Raw genomic sequence first — 15,844 nt, forward strand, 5'->3', positions numbered from 1 at the left:
TGAAAACATTCACTACTTCTAATGCTCATACTGCAGCATCCATGCTTATCTATTGGATCAATGGTGACAATTAGGCTTTAGTAGAGCATATTTCAATATTTGCAGACAAAATGATGAGTCAAATGACCGCAAACCCATTGCCAAATAGTGATTCTGAGGTCAGGGGCCACTGGGGGTCCTCCGACAGCTGTCCACATAGCCCAGTCAAAATCCAGCCATGACTGTTTCTTATACTTAACTATACTTGTGACATGTATAGGCAATAGATTTTCTCGACAGGTCAGGTCTAATTGTGTCTGTGAAATGATGTATCAGAGCCATTTTGAAAGTCAAACAGCAGTTTATTAAAGGGAACAGTGCACATAAATTGAACAGAGTATATACTGCTAAAACTGTGTTCTTTAACTAAACTACAGATAGTGCTGAAAATATAGGCCTATACTTTATAACTAATATATAATTTACATAACTTTGTCTCCACATCAAAAACTTCAAACTAGCAACAGTGTACAACTGTCAAATCACAGTGGTATGCTTATTTATTTCAATCTGACAGGAAGTCAAGCTGTTTGCTCCAGTAATAACACATTCATTTGTGTCTATAGTAGAGTTAAAAGTAGGGTAAAACAAAAGGAATTCATTATAAAAGGCATTTTAAGTTCTACTGTGAAAAGACCACTGTAAGTCATCTAAATGTTGGACTGTTACAAGAAATAAAACTGGGATGAAACATTTACATTAAAATCAATATAGAAAGTGCATACTGTAAGTTCAACAGAATGTAAAATGTTGTCTGCTAATGTCTAAAACTGTTAGTCATCTTACAGTAATGCATATTTTGAGTGATGTGAAACACTGAATAAACAACTCCACTACTGCAGGAGTAGAATAATATCGACAGGAGAAAACAGAATGTTTTGCTGCATAGCTCTAACTGTGTATTGCAGAAGAACAGCCACGGGCATTACCATACTTGAAGAAACACACAGTTGTACATGTGAATATAAATTACTAAGTGAGTCACAAGGCACTGTCAACTGACCAGTTACCATGGTTACAGTGCTCATCTTGCTGACAATGATGTCCTCACTGAATGTCCTCACTGCTAGTGCAAAGATGAAAGCACTTCATAGTAGCATAACGCAGGCTACTATACAATTCAACAGCAGGAGTGAGTGACAAAAATCGTCTCATTGAAAACAAGTGAAATTACTGCAGAAATCAAATACAGGAATTACCTGAAACTGCACATAAAGTTTAAGTTTTGTGAAGGATAACAAGGTGCCAAAACGTTGGTGGGGATAGTTATACTGTCAACAGTTTGGATTAAATCAGCCCACAGAGCACCAGCATGAAATACACATGCTGAAATGTGTTGAGGGTCTTAGAATTCAGCAAGACACAGCTACTACCTGCACACTAGATCGTCTGAATTAAGAAAAAAAAAAAGAAGAAGAAGAAGAATCACTAAGCTAAGCCACCAATTATCAATTTAGAAACATTACAAGTGAATATAGAGAAGTAAAAGTGGCATAATAAGTTGAACAAGCCTCACAAAAGAGTGTGTAAGTCTTTGGAACAATGAAAACCAAACACTGCATTATTAGCTATTAACTATAATAATGGTGCAGTACCACAAGATAACACAGAAGGTAAAGCATACAAATCTTTCTAGGTAAATGTGTTGACAAAAAAAAGCTTATCCATGTTTAGGCCCAGAGCATTTGGATGTTGTCTTCAGCAGAAAAAACAGACATCATCTAGTTAACACAAGATCAGAGTCTTGTGACAAATCTAACGATAACTCAATGTTGCACTTCAGCAAATACCACTATGCGATCAGCTGATCCGAGGCTGTTGCTTACACAGCATAAACCTATGTAACACTGTTCAACATGGAGTCTTGAGTTAGCTTTACACAGAATATACATGGCTGCAGATGACTTGCAGATGATTTTGATCACAGAGTATCAAAATCTCTAAAGCTATTTTATAGTTCTACTGTAAATACGGATACTAAAGTCAGTGCGTGCTGATCTGGTAAAAATATATTTACAAATAATCTTAGATATCTGAATGACCTGAGGTGCAGATACGATTCTTACCAGACACCAAAACCTCTTAAATGGACGCATCGTTCCAAGAAAATTAATGCCAAGCTCCCTTTTTATGTTTGCTATAGTCAAAAAGTACTGAAGTTGCTTTTTTGCCCAGATCTGCTGAAGGTTAGCAGTAATGTGGATGGTGCTACAGACGACATTTCGTCTGTATTTCATGGATGGAATGTATGAAGTAAGTGAGTGCTGCCACATCAAAGCAGAAAGAAAACTTTAAAGCTGCATCAAGCGATTGTTGAACACTAGGGGGCAGAAAGACTCCAAAAGAAGACTCAAGCAGACATTAAGCCCAGATTTACAATCAGATTAGAAAATTGTTATGGCTCATTTGTAAGCAAACAATTGCCTACTTTAACATCCAGCAGACACTCTACAACACCTAACTGGAGTCAAATTTCTGTCCATCTGATAAATTTAAGTCCAATATTCACTGGCATTTTAGCTTGGATTTGGTCCACCTACTCCTGGGAAACACATCTGGGCTTTCTTCACCAGCCAGGAGTTGTTTTGTAGGCTTGTCTATGGTTTTTTCATTTTTCTCTGAAGATGGCTGCCAATGCTCTCATCGGGTGGTTGATGAAAGAGCCAAAAGGAGTAAACGGTGGCTAAAAAGCTCAGTGAGTGAGTTGGGAATTTCGAGTGACCCATCAGCATTGCATGGTGAATTCTAACGCAATGCTTCTATCAAAGGTATCGCTTAGTGCAGGTTTAACTGATTCCACAACCATTAACATTTCACAACTGTAACCCTTCCCCATCACAGTCATTTGGCACAATACATTGATAAATTATTCAATATCAATCAGAAGTCAAAAATAACCAAGGAGCCAGCAGGTATGGAAAGAGATGGAACCATAATTTAAGTGTGTATATATCTATATATAGATATATCTATATATATATATAAGTATATAAGTAGAGAGAGAGAGAATAATATAACAGATATAAGTGCTGTGGTTACACTGACTTATCAGAGCCAGCTGGGTGTCATGTGCAGTTCTGCAGGAAGCAGCAAGAAGAGACAAACTTGCTGTGGCCCGTAAAATACAACTAAGTATGAGCTGTGCATCTCGTGAAGAATAAAAAATACAATATACATGAATATTTCTTTGTCTTAGGGATGGATGATGTTGGGTTACGTCCACATTTGAAGTGCTGAGGTGTGGCTCCCCTGCAGACTAATACCTGTGAATACCGAGAACAAGTTAAGTTAGGAAATGCTTATGGACCAATCAATAGCAAATGTTTTTTTTTCAGTGTTAATGAGGGTCCTTCATGAGTATAGAAGTGTGTGCATGTGTATGACTGCAAGAGAGCAACCAACTACAAGCCATTTATCATAGTATCAAATCAAGCAAATTGAATACTTGGGACTACTTTGGACAAAATAGCACTTCAAGTTTTCAATTTTGACATTTAAAACGTGTTTATAATAATGAATTATTAGCTGTTTGTTTCATAGTTTCACTACCATTCTGCTGTATTCTGGAGTTAAACTCTTTACCTGTAGTAGTTGGGTTTAAAAGGACCATTCTTATTCAGGCCCAGATATTTTGCCTGCTCATCAGAAAGCTCTGTCAGGTGGGCCTCAAAAGTGGCCAGATGCAGACTGGCGACATATTCATCTGAAAAAACACCGATATGATTTAGTAAGACAGAGAGTTGTAGCGCCACCATCAGTAGAGGGGAATGAGTAATGTTACTTTGAACACTAGTACAGGTCAAGGTTAAATATTGATATAGCCTCACCCATCTTTTTGGGAAGCAAGTAAACATCCTGCTTGTATCGTCCCTCTGGAGCATTGTACAGCTCTATGAGGGCCAGAGCCTGAAAATAAACATGGATTAATAATACTGTTGATGCACGTAATGGATTTAATGACGATCAATAAATGGAACTATGAACTTCTGATAACAGAGCAACAATATCTATGAAGAAGGGTGAGAGGCGTTTTTATGAGTGTACTGCACACGCTGTAACAAGAGCACACCTGCCAGGATGGCCAAATAAGACAGCATATGGAAAAGCATGATGAAAGCACTACATGCCATCTGCAGTGGGCAGCAGCAATAACTACCGTGTGTCTCTAGCTGCTGTACGGCTTACTGTAGGCTGTGTGCTATTATCAGCATGTTACCTGAGTGGTGGCTGTGATGGACAAGACAAAGGTAGGGACGGTGGAGCAGCTGAGGTTAAGGAGACGTCCCTATGGAAGAAAAGAGCATAAAAAATATCAGTTTTAAGAAGTATGTTTCAGTGACATGACACAAGGACCAGGGCCAGCAAGGTGTACAGGTGGGCTACCTCAGCCAGAAGGATAACCCTCTTGCCATCAGGCCAAATGACGTGATCCACCTGAGAGCGCACCCTCTCCCAGGTCAGCTCAGGGGTCCGAAGACTTGCCTGCGAGAAATGAGAATATCAGTCTCCCTCACGTTCTTCATGATAGTTCAATGCAATGTGACTGACCTGTCTGTTATGATTAGGATAATCCTAAAGCGCTATACAATCGTGTTCATGAACACCAGTTCAAATCTGAGCCATTTTAAATATACATTAACTCAGTCTGAGTGATATGTTTAGCTTTGTCCATTGTAAGCCCTTATTTACCACATCAATCTCAGTGTTGGAGTGGCCCATGTTGCAGACAATAGAGCCATTTTTCATCCGGTCCAGCTGGTCTCTGGTCACCACATTCTTGTTCCCTACAGACAGACACAATCATTCACCTCCAATCACAGCTGTAGATTGAAAAAGGCTACAAAAAAATGCAACCGTGCATCCCAATCAGCATGGCTGCATGTGAAGTTACCAGTGCATGTGATGATGACATCGACCTGGCGAATGACCTCGTTCAGCTTGACCACCCTGAATCCATCCATGCTGTTTGTGACACACAAGAGAAAAAAAAGCGGTTCAGCGTTCAGCCTCAGTGAGGACAGTGACACAGTAATGTATCTATTATTTATTGAACAGCAGCTAAATTCAGCTGAAGGGCTCGGCTCTCTGCTGGGTTAATGTAGTTTGAGTTTAAGCTGAACATTTGTCCTCTTACAATATGTTTCTTAAATAATTAACAAACCTTGCTATGCTGTTATCAATAATGCTGTCTGTCCTTTTCATATATTTTTGACATGCAACATTTTCAACACGGTTCTTGTTTTCCTCACCAGGCCTGCAGCCCACAGATGGGATCAATCTCTGTGACGTAGACGATGGCTCCCAGAGCTTTCAGAGCAGCACAACAACCTTTTCCAACCTGCAAAGAAAAGATGATGCATTACTTGACGAGCCAATTACGACCCTGACCTTAACAGACAACTGACACTTATCGGTATTTAAACACAAGCCATCTTAAAACAAAACCATCAAGGCTCTACATACTGGCCATGACGAGCCAACAAATCTCTGGCTTTAACATTACCAAGACTCAACAGTCAGACCCTGGCATATTCAACAATGTCCTGTAAGCACTTTCCAATGAAATGTGACGACAGCTATCTGTGTTATGAGTCCTTGGCATGTGTCATCAGTCTTTTAGCATTGCAACATATCATCACCGATGTTTTCACAGCTATATGATTAAGATTAATGTGGCGTGTTAATATTAAAAGTAATATCTCACCTCGCCGTACCCACATACGACCACCTGTTTGCCACCGAACATGACATCTGTGGTTCTCTTCAAGCTAGAGAGGTTTGAGACGTACAATTAGCACATTTTGTGGGGGTGGGAAAATCTGTATCTGTCCAAAAAACAAGTCCAAAACTGATAAACAGTAAAATCTTATGTGGTACCATTTGTACCAAAAGTTTGCCCACGACAAAAAAAAACATTGACTGACCCGTTCTAAAAAGCCTCTTTAAGTTACACGCTTTCTGTGGATTAATACTACAGTTCTGTTCTTTACTAAACAGGTGATCAGTCTCCTTAATGGTTCCACTACAATAAATCATTTAGCGTCATTACTCATAACAGAACACCTGCTGGCTATTAATCATGAGTGTTGAGTGTAGCATTGACTGCATGTACATTTGTACACACATTGTTAAGAGTACTACACTCTGTATGTGCTGCTGGGGTGATCATTAACAGGAGGGTAATAAATGCACCAGTTCTGTTGAGGCTGTTCAGCTCAGCGTTGAGCTGAGCTGGCGCTGTGCACAGCAGAGGGCTATTAGAAGGGCAAATGTTTTTGAAAAAGGCGATGGAGGTGATATGAATTTGATCTGTATGGACCAAGTGTTCTGTGATGACAGCAATGTTTCCTGAACTTAACACCATTTCAGTGTTACAATAGACACAGTTCCAATGTCAGGCATGTGGCAGCTGATGACTTACACAGCAGTGAAGGAGAAGTCATGTGACTTATTTTTGAGAGCATTAAACTGCTGGGATGGGTTGCACCAGCTGGTCTTAATTAAGCCTGGTCCTCACTGCGAAGTCAGTCTCTGTTAAGACCAGTCTTTAGAACAGACTTTGCACCAACTGAACTTAAGCCTAGGCTTAATTCCATGCAGCGATCCATGTGAATGCCGATGTGACAATGGCTATTGCTAAGCTGCACATGTTGCTAGGATACAATGTTAACAATCTCCCGGTTTCTTGTCTATTTGTAGCCAATCATTTGTAATTTGCGTCAACGTGATGGAGGATCAAAAGAAAAAGAACAGCTAATTTCACGGGCATTAAGATAAGAAAATTAATGGAGCTGTCAACGTAATAAATCAGCAGAAGCAGTCGACTTGGAGAGAAATAACAGAGGCCATAAATGATTGTTCAGATAAAACAGATGGTGAGAACAACGTCTGTGTTCACTGATTTCACCTTTGATGTATTAACTGCAATATCTCCAGGCTCCCTTCAAACTCTTGCAATTGTTGTGCGATTGTGCAACTGTTTTCACGATACAAGCACGGGCCTTTGTTTGATTTTGCATCTACTTCAAACCTCTTTAGTCACAGTAAAGCTGTGCAATAAACAAACTGTGCAGTGTTTCAGCATCAGTCCGACAACAAAATACCTCAAATTCAAGTTCACTCACCCGTCCAGGATTGACTCTCTGCAGCAGTACAGGTTGTCAAACTTCTGCTTTGTCACGGAGTCATTTACATTCATAGCAGGCACACACAGCTTTCCAGCTTTAGACAGCTGATACAACCTAGAGAGGGGAAAGAGGACGGCAGAAATGATTTACTTCATGTTGGTGTGTGTTGCTGTGGGTGTGAATATCTTAGAGTCTTATAGTTGGGGTATATCTGCAGTGAATTACCTGTGAACCCCAGTGACACTCTCCTCTACAATGCCTCGGATCTTCTTGAATACATTGGGGTATTTCTTGTACATCCAGTGTGTCAAGTCTCCTCCATCATCAAGGATCTAGCAGATAAAAAATATGATTTCCCTTTATGAACATGAATGTCAGTTAAGAAGCACACAGGCAAACAAATGTTTACATACTGGCCTGCTTGTCTGTATTATTCACGTCATTATCTATTGCTGCACAAAGTGCTCCTGAATAAAAGTTAGAAAACGTTTCCACATACCATGTTGGGCTGCCAACCCTCAGTGTTGATACAGCGGTCAATACACCACCAGAAATCATCCTCAGACTCCCCTTTCCAGGCAAACACAGCCACACCTGAAACATAACAGACAGCTAATATCTTGAAGGACCTTACATCAACAAGCCCATTTTTGCCTGTGATTTCTTAAAAGTGAACAGTCTGGTTCAAAATTCTTAGCACTGCACTGGAGATAACAGCTCAGCACGTAGTTGACTGTGTGCAGTAATAAGTTACTGAACAGCAGACACAAACTCAGCACCCCCCACTCAAAAATGCACAATCTCCACTGAGCGACTCCTAAATCTGCTGTGACCCCCTCAGCTTGTCACATCATGAAAGGTCTACTGAGGAAATCTAGTACATACTTAAGCCATCACATAGCAACCACAGAAGAAAGGCTCAAGCAGTGCTATTACTTCACCAAATGGCAACCCTTATGTGTTCCCATTAACTCTGGTGGAGGGCTGATTTTTCAAGAGTTCATTAATCATTTCAGAACAGTACCCCTGGTTCTAAAAGACATGAGGAGCTCACATAGCGAAGCACACCTCTGGTAGTGGGAAAGCGTGTATGATTTCCACACTTCAGCATTAGTAAGGACTCAAACAAACAAACCTCCAAAACTAAATGCTCTCCGCCTTCTCCTTGCTTACCGGCCTCTGAAAGAGCAGCGGCCACTTCATTCTGTGTAGAGTATATGTTACAAGCAGTCCAGCGGCACTGAGCCCCAAGAGCCACCAGAGTCTCAATCAGCACCTGAAAACACACAGGTGAGCAGGAAGTAGACAGGGAAAAGGTCAATGGTCATAAATAGACTGCCATCAACAGGCAGCTGAGCAAACAGTTGATTAGCTGGTTGCTAAATAGTCTTGAAACACTGCCAATGGTGTATTTTATGGAAATACAGACAAGGCCTCCTCAGCACTTCATTTAACACTCAGGTAAAATGAGACCTGATGGAAAGTGAGAAAAAGATCCTGTTTTCTAGACAGTAAGCAGTGCAGAATCTGTGACTACAAGTGACCTAAAATCCCTTCCTCATTAAGAGGCACTACCACATTGCAGCCTTTGCTCGGATCGCTGAAGCTAAACATCAGAGAGAGAAGTCTTACTGCAGTCTGGGCAGTGATGTGAGTGCAGCCCACAACTTTGGCACCTGCCAATGGTTTCTCACTCTGTGCTCTCTTCCTGAGTGAGATCAGCGCAGACATATCTGAAAACAAGAGAACATAAAAGGGGTGAGTGAGAAAGCAACGCAGATGATGCCAAAGAATCTCACAAAAGCTCAAATATTGTTCCTTGAGGCACCAACAGAGCAAAATGAAACTTAGACATCTTAGAGTCAACAAAATCTGAATCATGCTTGGTTCAGATACAACAGGACAGATGTCTTTTAGATGAATCAGATAAGTAAACCAGTGAAGTGACTTTGTCCCAGCTGTGTCTTACCTTGTTCTGCGATCTCAATCTCACGTCTGCCAAATTCAGCCTGTTTGATGTTCTTGACACAGAAGTCACTGCTGCCCTTGGAGTTGACCTGAGTTTTGTCCCGTGGTGAGGTCTCATCGTCAGAGCTATCCGTGTAGGACGCAGCTGTGAAGGAAACAAAGTTTTCAAAGCCACAGAGTAGTGAACAGAGTTTTTTAAGAAAGTGTAAGAATACAAAACTGAAAAGAAATTGATGCATATTGATGTTTTACAGAAAATAAAAACCAACTGCTTGAATGAAATTAGGCCTCCACATTCACCATCTTTCTTTGCCTCGCTTGCCATATTCTGAAGCTCAGTTATATAATAATCAAAGACAGTCATAGGTTTTTGCAAAATCCAGTAGAATACTGCAGACAGATTGGCCGCCGCTGAACACATGCATACACCGTCTCCTTCTTACCGGAGCTGTAGCTGTCTGTGGATGACTGAGAGATGGAGCGGGACAGGGAGCGACGGCCTGCCTTAGTGGGGAACCTGCTGAACTCCTGCTTGTCCTCCACAAACTGGATTTGCTGTCATAAAAAGGAAATGTTATATGCTACATATTTAATGCTTTCATAGACAGTTTAAACAGTATATTTTATTTAGTTTAAGTTAAAAGATATTATAATTTTTCAGTTGTAGGCCGGGTACTGTGGAGACAACAATGGCTTTTATTTTTGTCTCGCCTGAGGTTTTGTTTATTTGGCTTCAGCCTCGACCAGATTTGAATGGAGCCGACTGACGAAAAATGAGGACATTTTCTAAAAAGACTTTAGCGGCATGATAATCCTACTCAAACCAGAACACTTAATTTATTACACTGAGAAAAATTGATTTCTGGCTGTAGACCAACATTCATTGCACCATCAAAACAGATGTTCCAAAATTCAGCTGCCAAAGCCAGATTTTTTTTATTTTTATTTATTTATTTATTTTTGTTCAGTTTACCACACACTTGCTGGGATCGTGTAACTTCCAGAAAGACAAAAATCACAAAATGTGCACACAGTGCTAATAATGTGGTGGTATGACAGTAATTGCATCCAAATGAGTACTTAACCAACCGTCAGGTAAAGCGAGTGTGTGCATGTGTGTCTGCAAAGGGAAGGAATGGGTGTTTTTGTTGTGTTTACCTAGCTTTATGCCTGGTCAGCTAACTTCTTTTATCAAGGCATACTGGATGCAGTGAAGCAACGTGAGATGGTAAGAAAAAAATTCTGCAGGTGCTGTAATGTTATCTTCTCGGGTACAGGAGGCCGTCGGGCAGTTCTCTACACCTCAGCGGTTTCTGGACTGTATTAGTTTTCATTTTCTTTACCAGGCCAGGTGAGAGTTTTAACTCATTTAACACTGAGATATAAAGAATCGGAGCATGGTGAGATTAGATTAGACGTTAATAAATCAGCCTGCAGACTACAGTGCAAGTAGTTCCTTTCTCTTTATCTTTAAATGAGAATCATGTTCTTTATTCTGATACGCTCAGTCTGTAGTTTCTAGATTTAAGCCTGGTACTGAAATCCCTCCACATACCAGTGAAATAACATGCCAACAAAGAACAATGTGAAGCAGTTTTCTTGAGATTTAAGGTGACAAGACACCACATATTTTCCCCCTGGACAGGACAGGATGGGGTGGGCTGCAGGGTCCTAAAGCCTGATGAGACTGACTCACTCAAACTGACTTTAGATATGTTAGATTTGATGAGCCATGTTAAAGATTTCATGTAATCACTGCATTACATTAAGTGCTTCCTTTACAGTAGATGATGTTGCTGTAGGTGGTCACGCTGACTTGCTCCCCAGACTGAATATGCACCACATTGACGCAGTGTTTGACAGAAAACTGAAAATACATCTTTTCCTATGTGCGTCCACTATTCCTTGCCTACAGTATTTGTTATTTGGTCACTTGCATTGTATTGTTTTTAAATGTCCATTAAAGAGATTACTGGGACAAAGATGATTAAAAGGTGCATAATTGATAAAAGAAGCTAAATTTAGCGTAGCATTCTTCCTAGAATAGCAACCACTCAAAACCCCATACTTAAAACATGATCTCCAACCACACGTCCATGCATAATAATGTAAGCTTGCAACTTTACCGACACATCACTGCCTGAATATTAACTACAGGACAAAATCCTTTGACAAAACAGCCATAGCATAACACATTAACATGAGCTAATCATTCTGTGTCAAAATAAATGTCTTCCTCTGGGCTTTGACCCTGGATCAGTGAGGGCATAAACCACATGGACACAGCAAACTGTCCTCTGTCCTGCTCCCAAAATGGGCTTAAGCTACCTTTGATCTCACATTTTCTTGCTCTGTTTTGCAATCATGACCACCAATCAATGTTTAAATCGCTGTTAAATATTGTAATCTTACTAGGATCATACGAAATAACATGCACATTATGTTCAGTGTATTACCATGACCTCATTTCTTTTTTTTTTTTATTATCTGTTTTTACCCGCCCCTTGCATTTAAGTTTGCCAAAAAGCACACATCTGCCCAGTGAGCATGACTGATCTCATTCCAACTCTTCTCTCCACTCTTCACTGCAACAAAAACACAAGCTGTTCAATTTGAGATCCAAAAAACTGCAAGCCAATGATTGCCGTATTATGAAGTCCCTCCCAAAGCGAGATTGAGGATGTGAAACAACTGGCCTGACACGAGGCTGCCAGGCCAACTAACACAACTCAGACTGAGAGTGTTGAGATTTTGCATACGACAGATTCCTCCAAGCTACACCGAGCTAAAATTACTGCAGTGCAATAAAACAGTCCAGCCATAAATCTCATGTTCATGACGGCTATAAGGGTTTTTTTAAACTGTTTTACAGATGTGTTGATCCTAATGTGATCACTTTGGAGGATGTAGTTTGTGCTGCTGAACTGTATTACACTATACAGAGAGGTGTTTCTGTTATTCTGTGGACCCCGGAAAGAGACTTGAGAGTGGATTTTTCCTGAAACTGGTTTTTATTTGTCTACTCCATCTTAAATGAGGTGTGCAAATACCTTCCATTGTTAAACCAAAAGACTTCAACTCTTCCTTGTTCCTTGAAAGTGTCAGCGAACATCCTTCTTTTGTGAATGTTATCTGTCATTTCCTTGAGTTGCATACGGTTAGGAAATCGTGCAGTTTTCTTTGCGAAGAGGAAACTGAAGTGGTCTTTTTGTGCTGTGAGGCTTTAAAAACTGACTTTCAGACTTCACTCTACACACGCAGTGGTGCTGATTTGACTTTTCACTGCTGATCTCTTATTTCTCTATATAACAGCTCAAACAACCTCCCCAAAGCGTCTCCTCTTACTACTTCACATTTAGTAATATAATCACATACAACATTAATCTCCTTGTCCCTGCAGTGTTGAGTGACTGTAGGCTTTATGTTGCCTCACACAGAGACAGAGACAATCCAGATTAGTCTCTCTTCTGCTCCGTTCATTCTAGCACTGCAGGCTATCTGTCACTTTGCACGATGTGAGCAGGACTGTGTACTTATGTAGTGTATGTATGCATTTTTTCTGGTAACTGACGCCGTGCAGCCAAATGATTAGCAGACACAGATAAATGAGGTAATTAGGTAAAAGCACTGTAGAAATGCCGGCCGTTGTACGGAGGCTCGGCTGAGGTCTTACCTTTTTAACCGGTTTGTGAGTGGGCACCGCGCTGAAGGCGGACGACAGCTCTCCCATGTTCATTTCGCTGTTCTTGCTCACGGTCATGGCTGAGTATTTTTCCGCTACGTTTTCGCTCTCTTTCACCTCCTTGCTCGCCTGTTTCACTTCTAACTTAGCCTCCCCGGCCGGATCCGACATGTTGACGGTGGCTGTCTGACGTTACCCGGTCAGAGATACAACCGTTGAGCCCTCTCCGGTAGTCACGTCACACGCTAACGCTGTGATATATATCCTCGCGCTGCTAGCAGGCTGCTCCGCGAGCGAGCGAGGCTTTCACAATACGCACATGTAAAACCCGAATGTAAACGCAACTAATGAGTAAATGCCTGCGCTTGCTCCAGTGTGAGCTGGCGCCGACAGATATGGTGTGTTGTCTGTTCTGCAGAGTAGAGCGCACCAGCGTCGCGTCCCTGCTGGCTCAGCTGTCACCTGGCTGAGTAACTTTATGGGCGGTTACCAACAGACTGAGGGGGCGTTTAATATAGGCAGCAACGTTCACGGAAACTGGGAAAACAAAGGTAAAGAATGGCAGTCGTGCAGTGGAGCTTATTGTAAGTGACTCTTCTGTGTTGGCTAAATTTAACATGCCAATTTCTGTTCTGAGAGCTGCCAAACCAATGCAACTGTCATCGGATTCTTTACCCACTTGCAATCTAAGCAGGAAATGTGTCTGTGGAGCATACAATCTGCACTCATTTGCATAATATGCTGCCGCTCTTGCTGTTTTGTACTAACAGGAAATAAGACAGGAAAATAATTTTCAAAAGACAACGTGTAATTTGTAGCTATCTTATTGTATTTCCATGACATCTCATTTCCATCTCACACTGTGCATTATGTTTGAGAAGATGTCATGCCAAAAAGTGATCGGTTGTAAAGATGTTTAAATTTGCAAAAGATGTTGGATTGGTTACAGTCTGGCAGGTGAAACAACGCAGAGTCATAAGGATAATTGCACAAGAGATCATTTCTTCCTAAGCAAAGACATTAACAAATTAAACACATATAAATATTGGAAACAATAGTATAGTATTTCCTATGATTACGTTAGTGTCATGTCTGATTACGCTAAAAACTGCAAACACTTTTCTGACCACAAACGTGATTGTTAGGTTACACGAAACGTTTAAGACAAACCTTTGCTACCATCACGGACATAAAGTTTTGCATATTTGCACGTTAGGACTGTCTGATCCAGATAAAAGCAGCTGCAGACATTTAAACTGAGCGATACAATCGATTTTTGGCAGATGGTCACTTTTTGGAACTGCAAGTGTCGTTCAATTTCTCTACATGCAACATTAAGCTCATGAAAATCCTCGCTCGGCACGTATGCTCAGATTTACTGGCTTGAGGCTGCGAAGTAAACAATACGATCACTCCTGGCACGACATACACTGTGCGCCAGCGGAAGCACAATCTGTATTGTGCAAGAAGTCAGGAAGCTGTGGAAAAGGTGAATAAAACAGAATACAGTCATCTGCAAACGATCTGTGTTTACCGACAGCGGTTTTACAAAGTGTGCCTGAGCCCATGTACTAATATCCTTCATACATTCATGTGTTCACAAAGTGGTGAACCTCGCTCCCTCCTCGCTTGTGAACAACTGAGCCTTTCCAGGATGCCCTTTCATACACAATCATGATACTATCGCCTGTTACCAATCAACCTGTTTACCTGCGGAATGTTCCAAACAGGTGTTTTTGGGGCATTCCACAACTTCCCCAATCTTTTGTTGCTCCTGTCCAAACTTGTTCGAAACATGTTGGCATCAAATTCAGAATAAACATATATTTGTTGATGGGGTAAAACATTATATATGTGGATAGATAAATAAATAAATAAATATTCACAGTGTCCCATCCCCATCTTGAATTGGACATTGCACATATACCAGTATTCAAATAATGTGTACAACACAACCCTGTCTGACACTGGCAGTTTTCACTGTATTTGCTCTGTGCCAGTCAGCCTTGAATGAGCAGTTCGAATGTCAGTGAGTTATATAGTACATTGTTCTAATGTTATTCCTGTAGAAATGAATCAGTATCTTTGTTTCAGAGGCATTCACACATGGTTGCTGCTCAATGAGATTAAATTCTTCTACTCCTCACTGAGTCTCAAAAGTATTTTTGCAGACCTTGGAAGGGAGAGCATGGGGTGCAACCATCTGTACAAATCCTGACTGAAAAGAGTGGAATACATGCTGGAGAGGGGTCCAGACCCCCATGAGCAGCTTAAGCAGGTATAGAAAATGGCTGGATTGAAGGAAACTACCTTACACAAAGCTGGAAAAATGCAAGTATATTATTCATCAGTTGTGTCTGATGTGCACGAGTGTAAATATGCTCCAGGAATGTTGCATGGTGCAGCAACTTTACAAAAACAAACTTAAAACCCAAGAACCCCAAAGAGAAAGAGGGTTATAGTTAATTACACTGTCCAAGATAAACTGGCAAGTGACATGCTGGCTGTGATGTGCAGAGATCACACAGATCATCCTTTATCCATACCATCCGTTAACAGTAGTCAGCTGACACATTGTCTACTATGGGATGCACACAACCTTGCACGATACCAGTTGTTATTTATTTTGCAGGTGAGACAGATGAACAACAGTCTTTAATTTGCATAAAACCTATATAAGTAATCCGTTCAATCATCAGCATCTTCATTCCGCATGTCGCATTTTAGCTCTAGTGTCAGGGTAAAAATAATCATAGAAGTCTTCTATTTTCAGGTTGAAGTCCTCTACTTTCAGAGTAAAGATAAGAATAGAAGTCCTCTATTTTCGGGGTAAAAAGGCTTATAAAAAAAACTTCCATTTTCAAAAAATATGCCATTTCACAGTGAATGTGTTTGATAGCTTTGCATACTGTGACAGTATCAGTAGAGGTGTTCTTTGTTCAGTCAAATGTGTATTAGCAAACACTGTATTAGTGTATCTGTATTGCTGCTCTTTGGTGTGTTTTACATCCTAAGCAAATACACAGGT

General features: G+C 40.7%; 1 protein-coding gene across 2 annotated transcripts; it reads right to left on the minus strand.

The window, feature by feature from the left end:
* Positions 1 to 324: 324 nt before the first annotated feature.
* On the minus strand, positions 325 to 13,300 carry LOC143337818 (S-adenosylhomocysteine hydrolase-like protein 1). Of its 2 annotated transcripts, XM_076757704.1 has the most exons (17): positions 12,808 to 13,300; positions 9,578 to 9,689; positions 9,136 to 9,279; positions 8,799 to 8,899; positions 8,340 to 8,442; positions 7,666 to 7,760; positions 7,392 to 7,498; positions 7,164 to 7,280; positions 5,744 to 5,807; positions 5,289 to 5,377; positions 4,931 to 5,001; positions 4,729 to 4,823; positions 4,423 to 4,521; positions 4,256 to 4,324; positions 3,867 to 3,945; positions 3,622 to 3,742; positions 325 to 3,302 (listed from the first exon to the last, which is right to left on the minus strand). In XM_076757704.1, the coding sequence occupies exons 1-17, from the start codon at positions 12,985 to 12,987 to the stop codon at positions 3,296 to 3,298; spliced, it is 1,653 nt and encodes a 550-aa protein (XP_076613819.1). In that variant the 5' UTR covers positions 12,988 to 13,300; the 3' UTR covers positions 325 to 3,295. The 2 variants fall into 2 exon arrangements, with proteins under 2 accessions (XP_076613819.1, XP_076613829.1); XM_076757714.1 differs by lacking the exon at positions 325 to 3,302 and having other exon boundaries at positions 3,618 to 3,742.
* Positions 13,301 to 15,844: the final 2,544 nt, after the last annotated feature.

This window comes from Chaetodon auriga, chromosome 2 (genome assembly GCF_051107435.1).
Source record: "Chaetodon auriga isolate fChaAug3 chromosome 2, fChaAug3.hap1, whole genome shotgun sequence".
Classification (NCBI taxonomy): Eukaryota; Metazoa; Chordata; class Actinopteri; order Chaetodontiformes; family Chaetodontidae; genus Chaetodon; species Chaetodon auriga.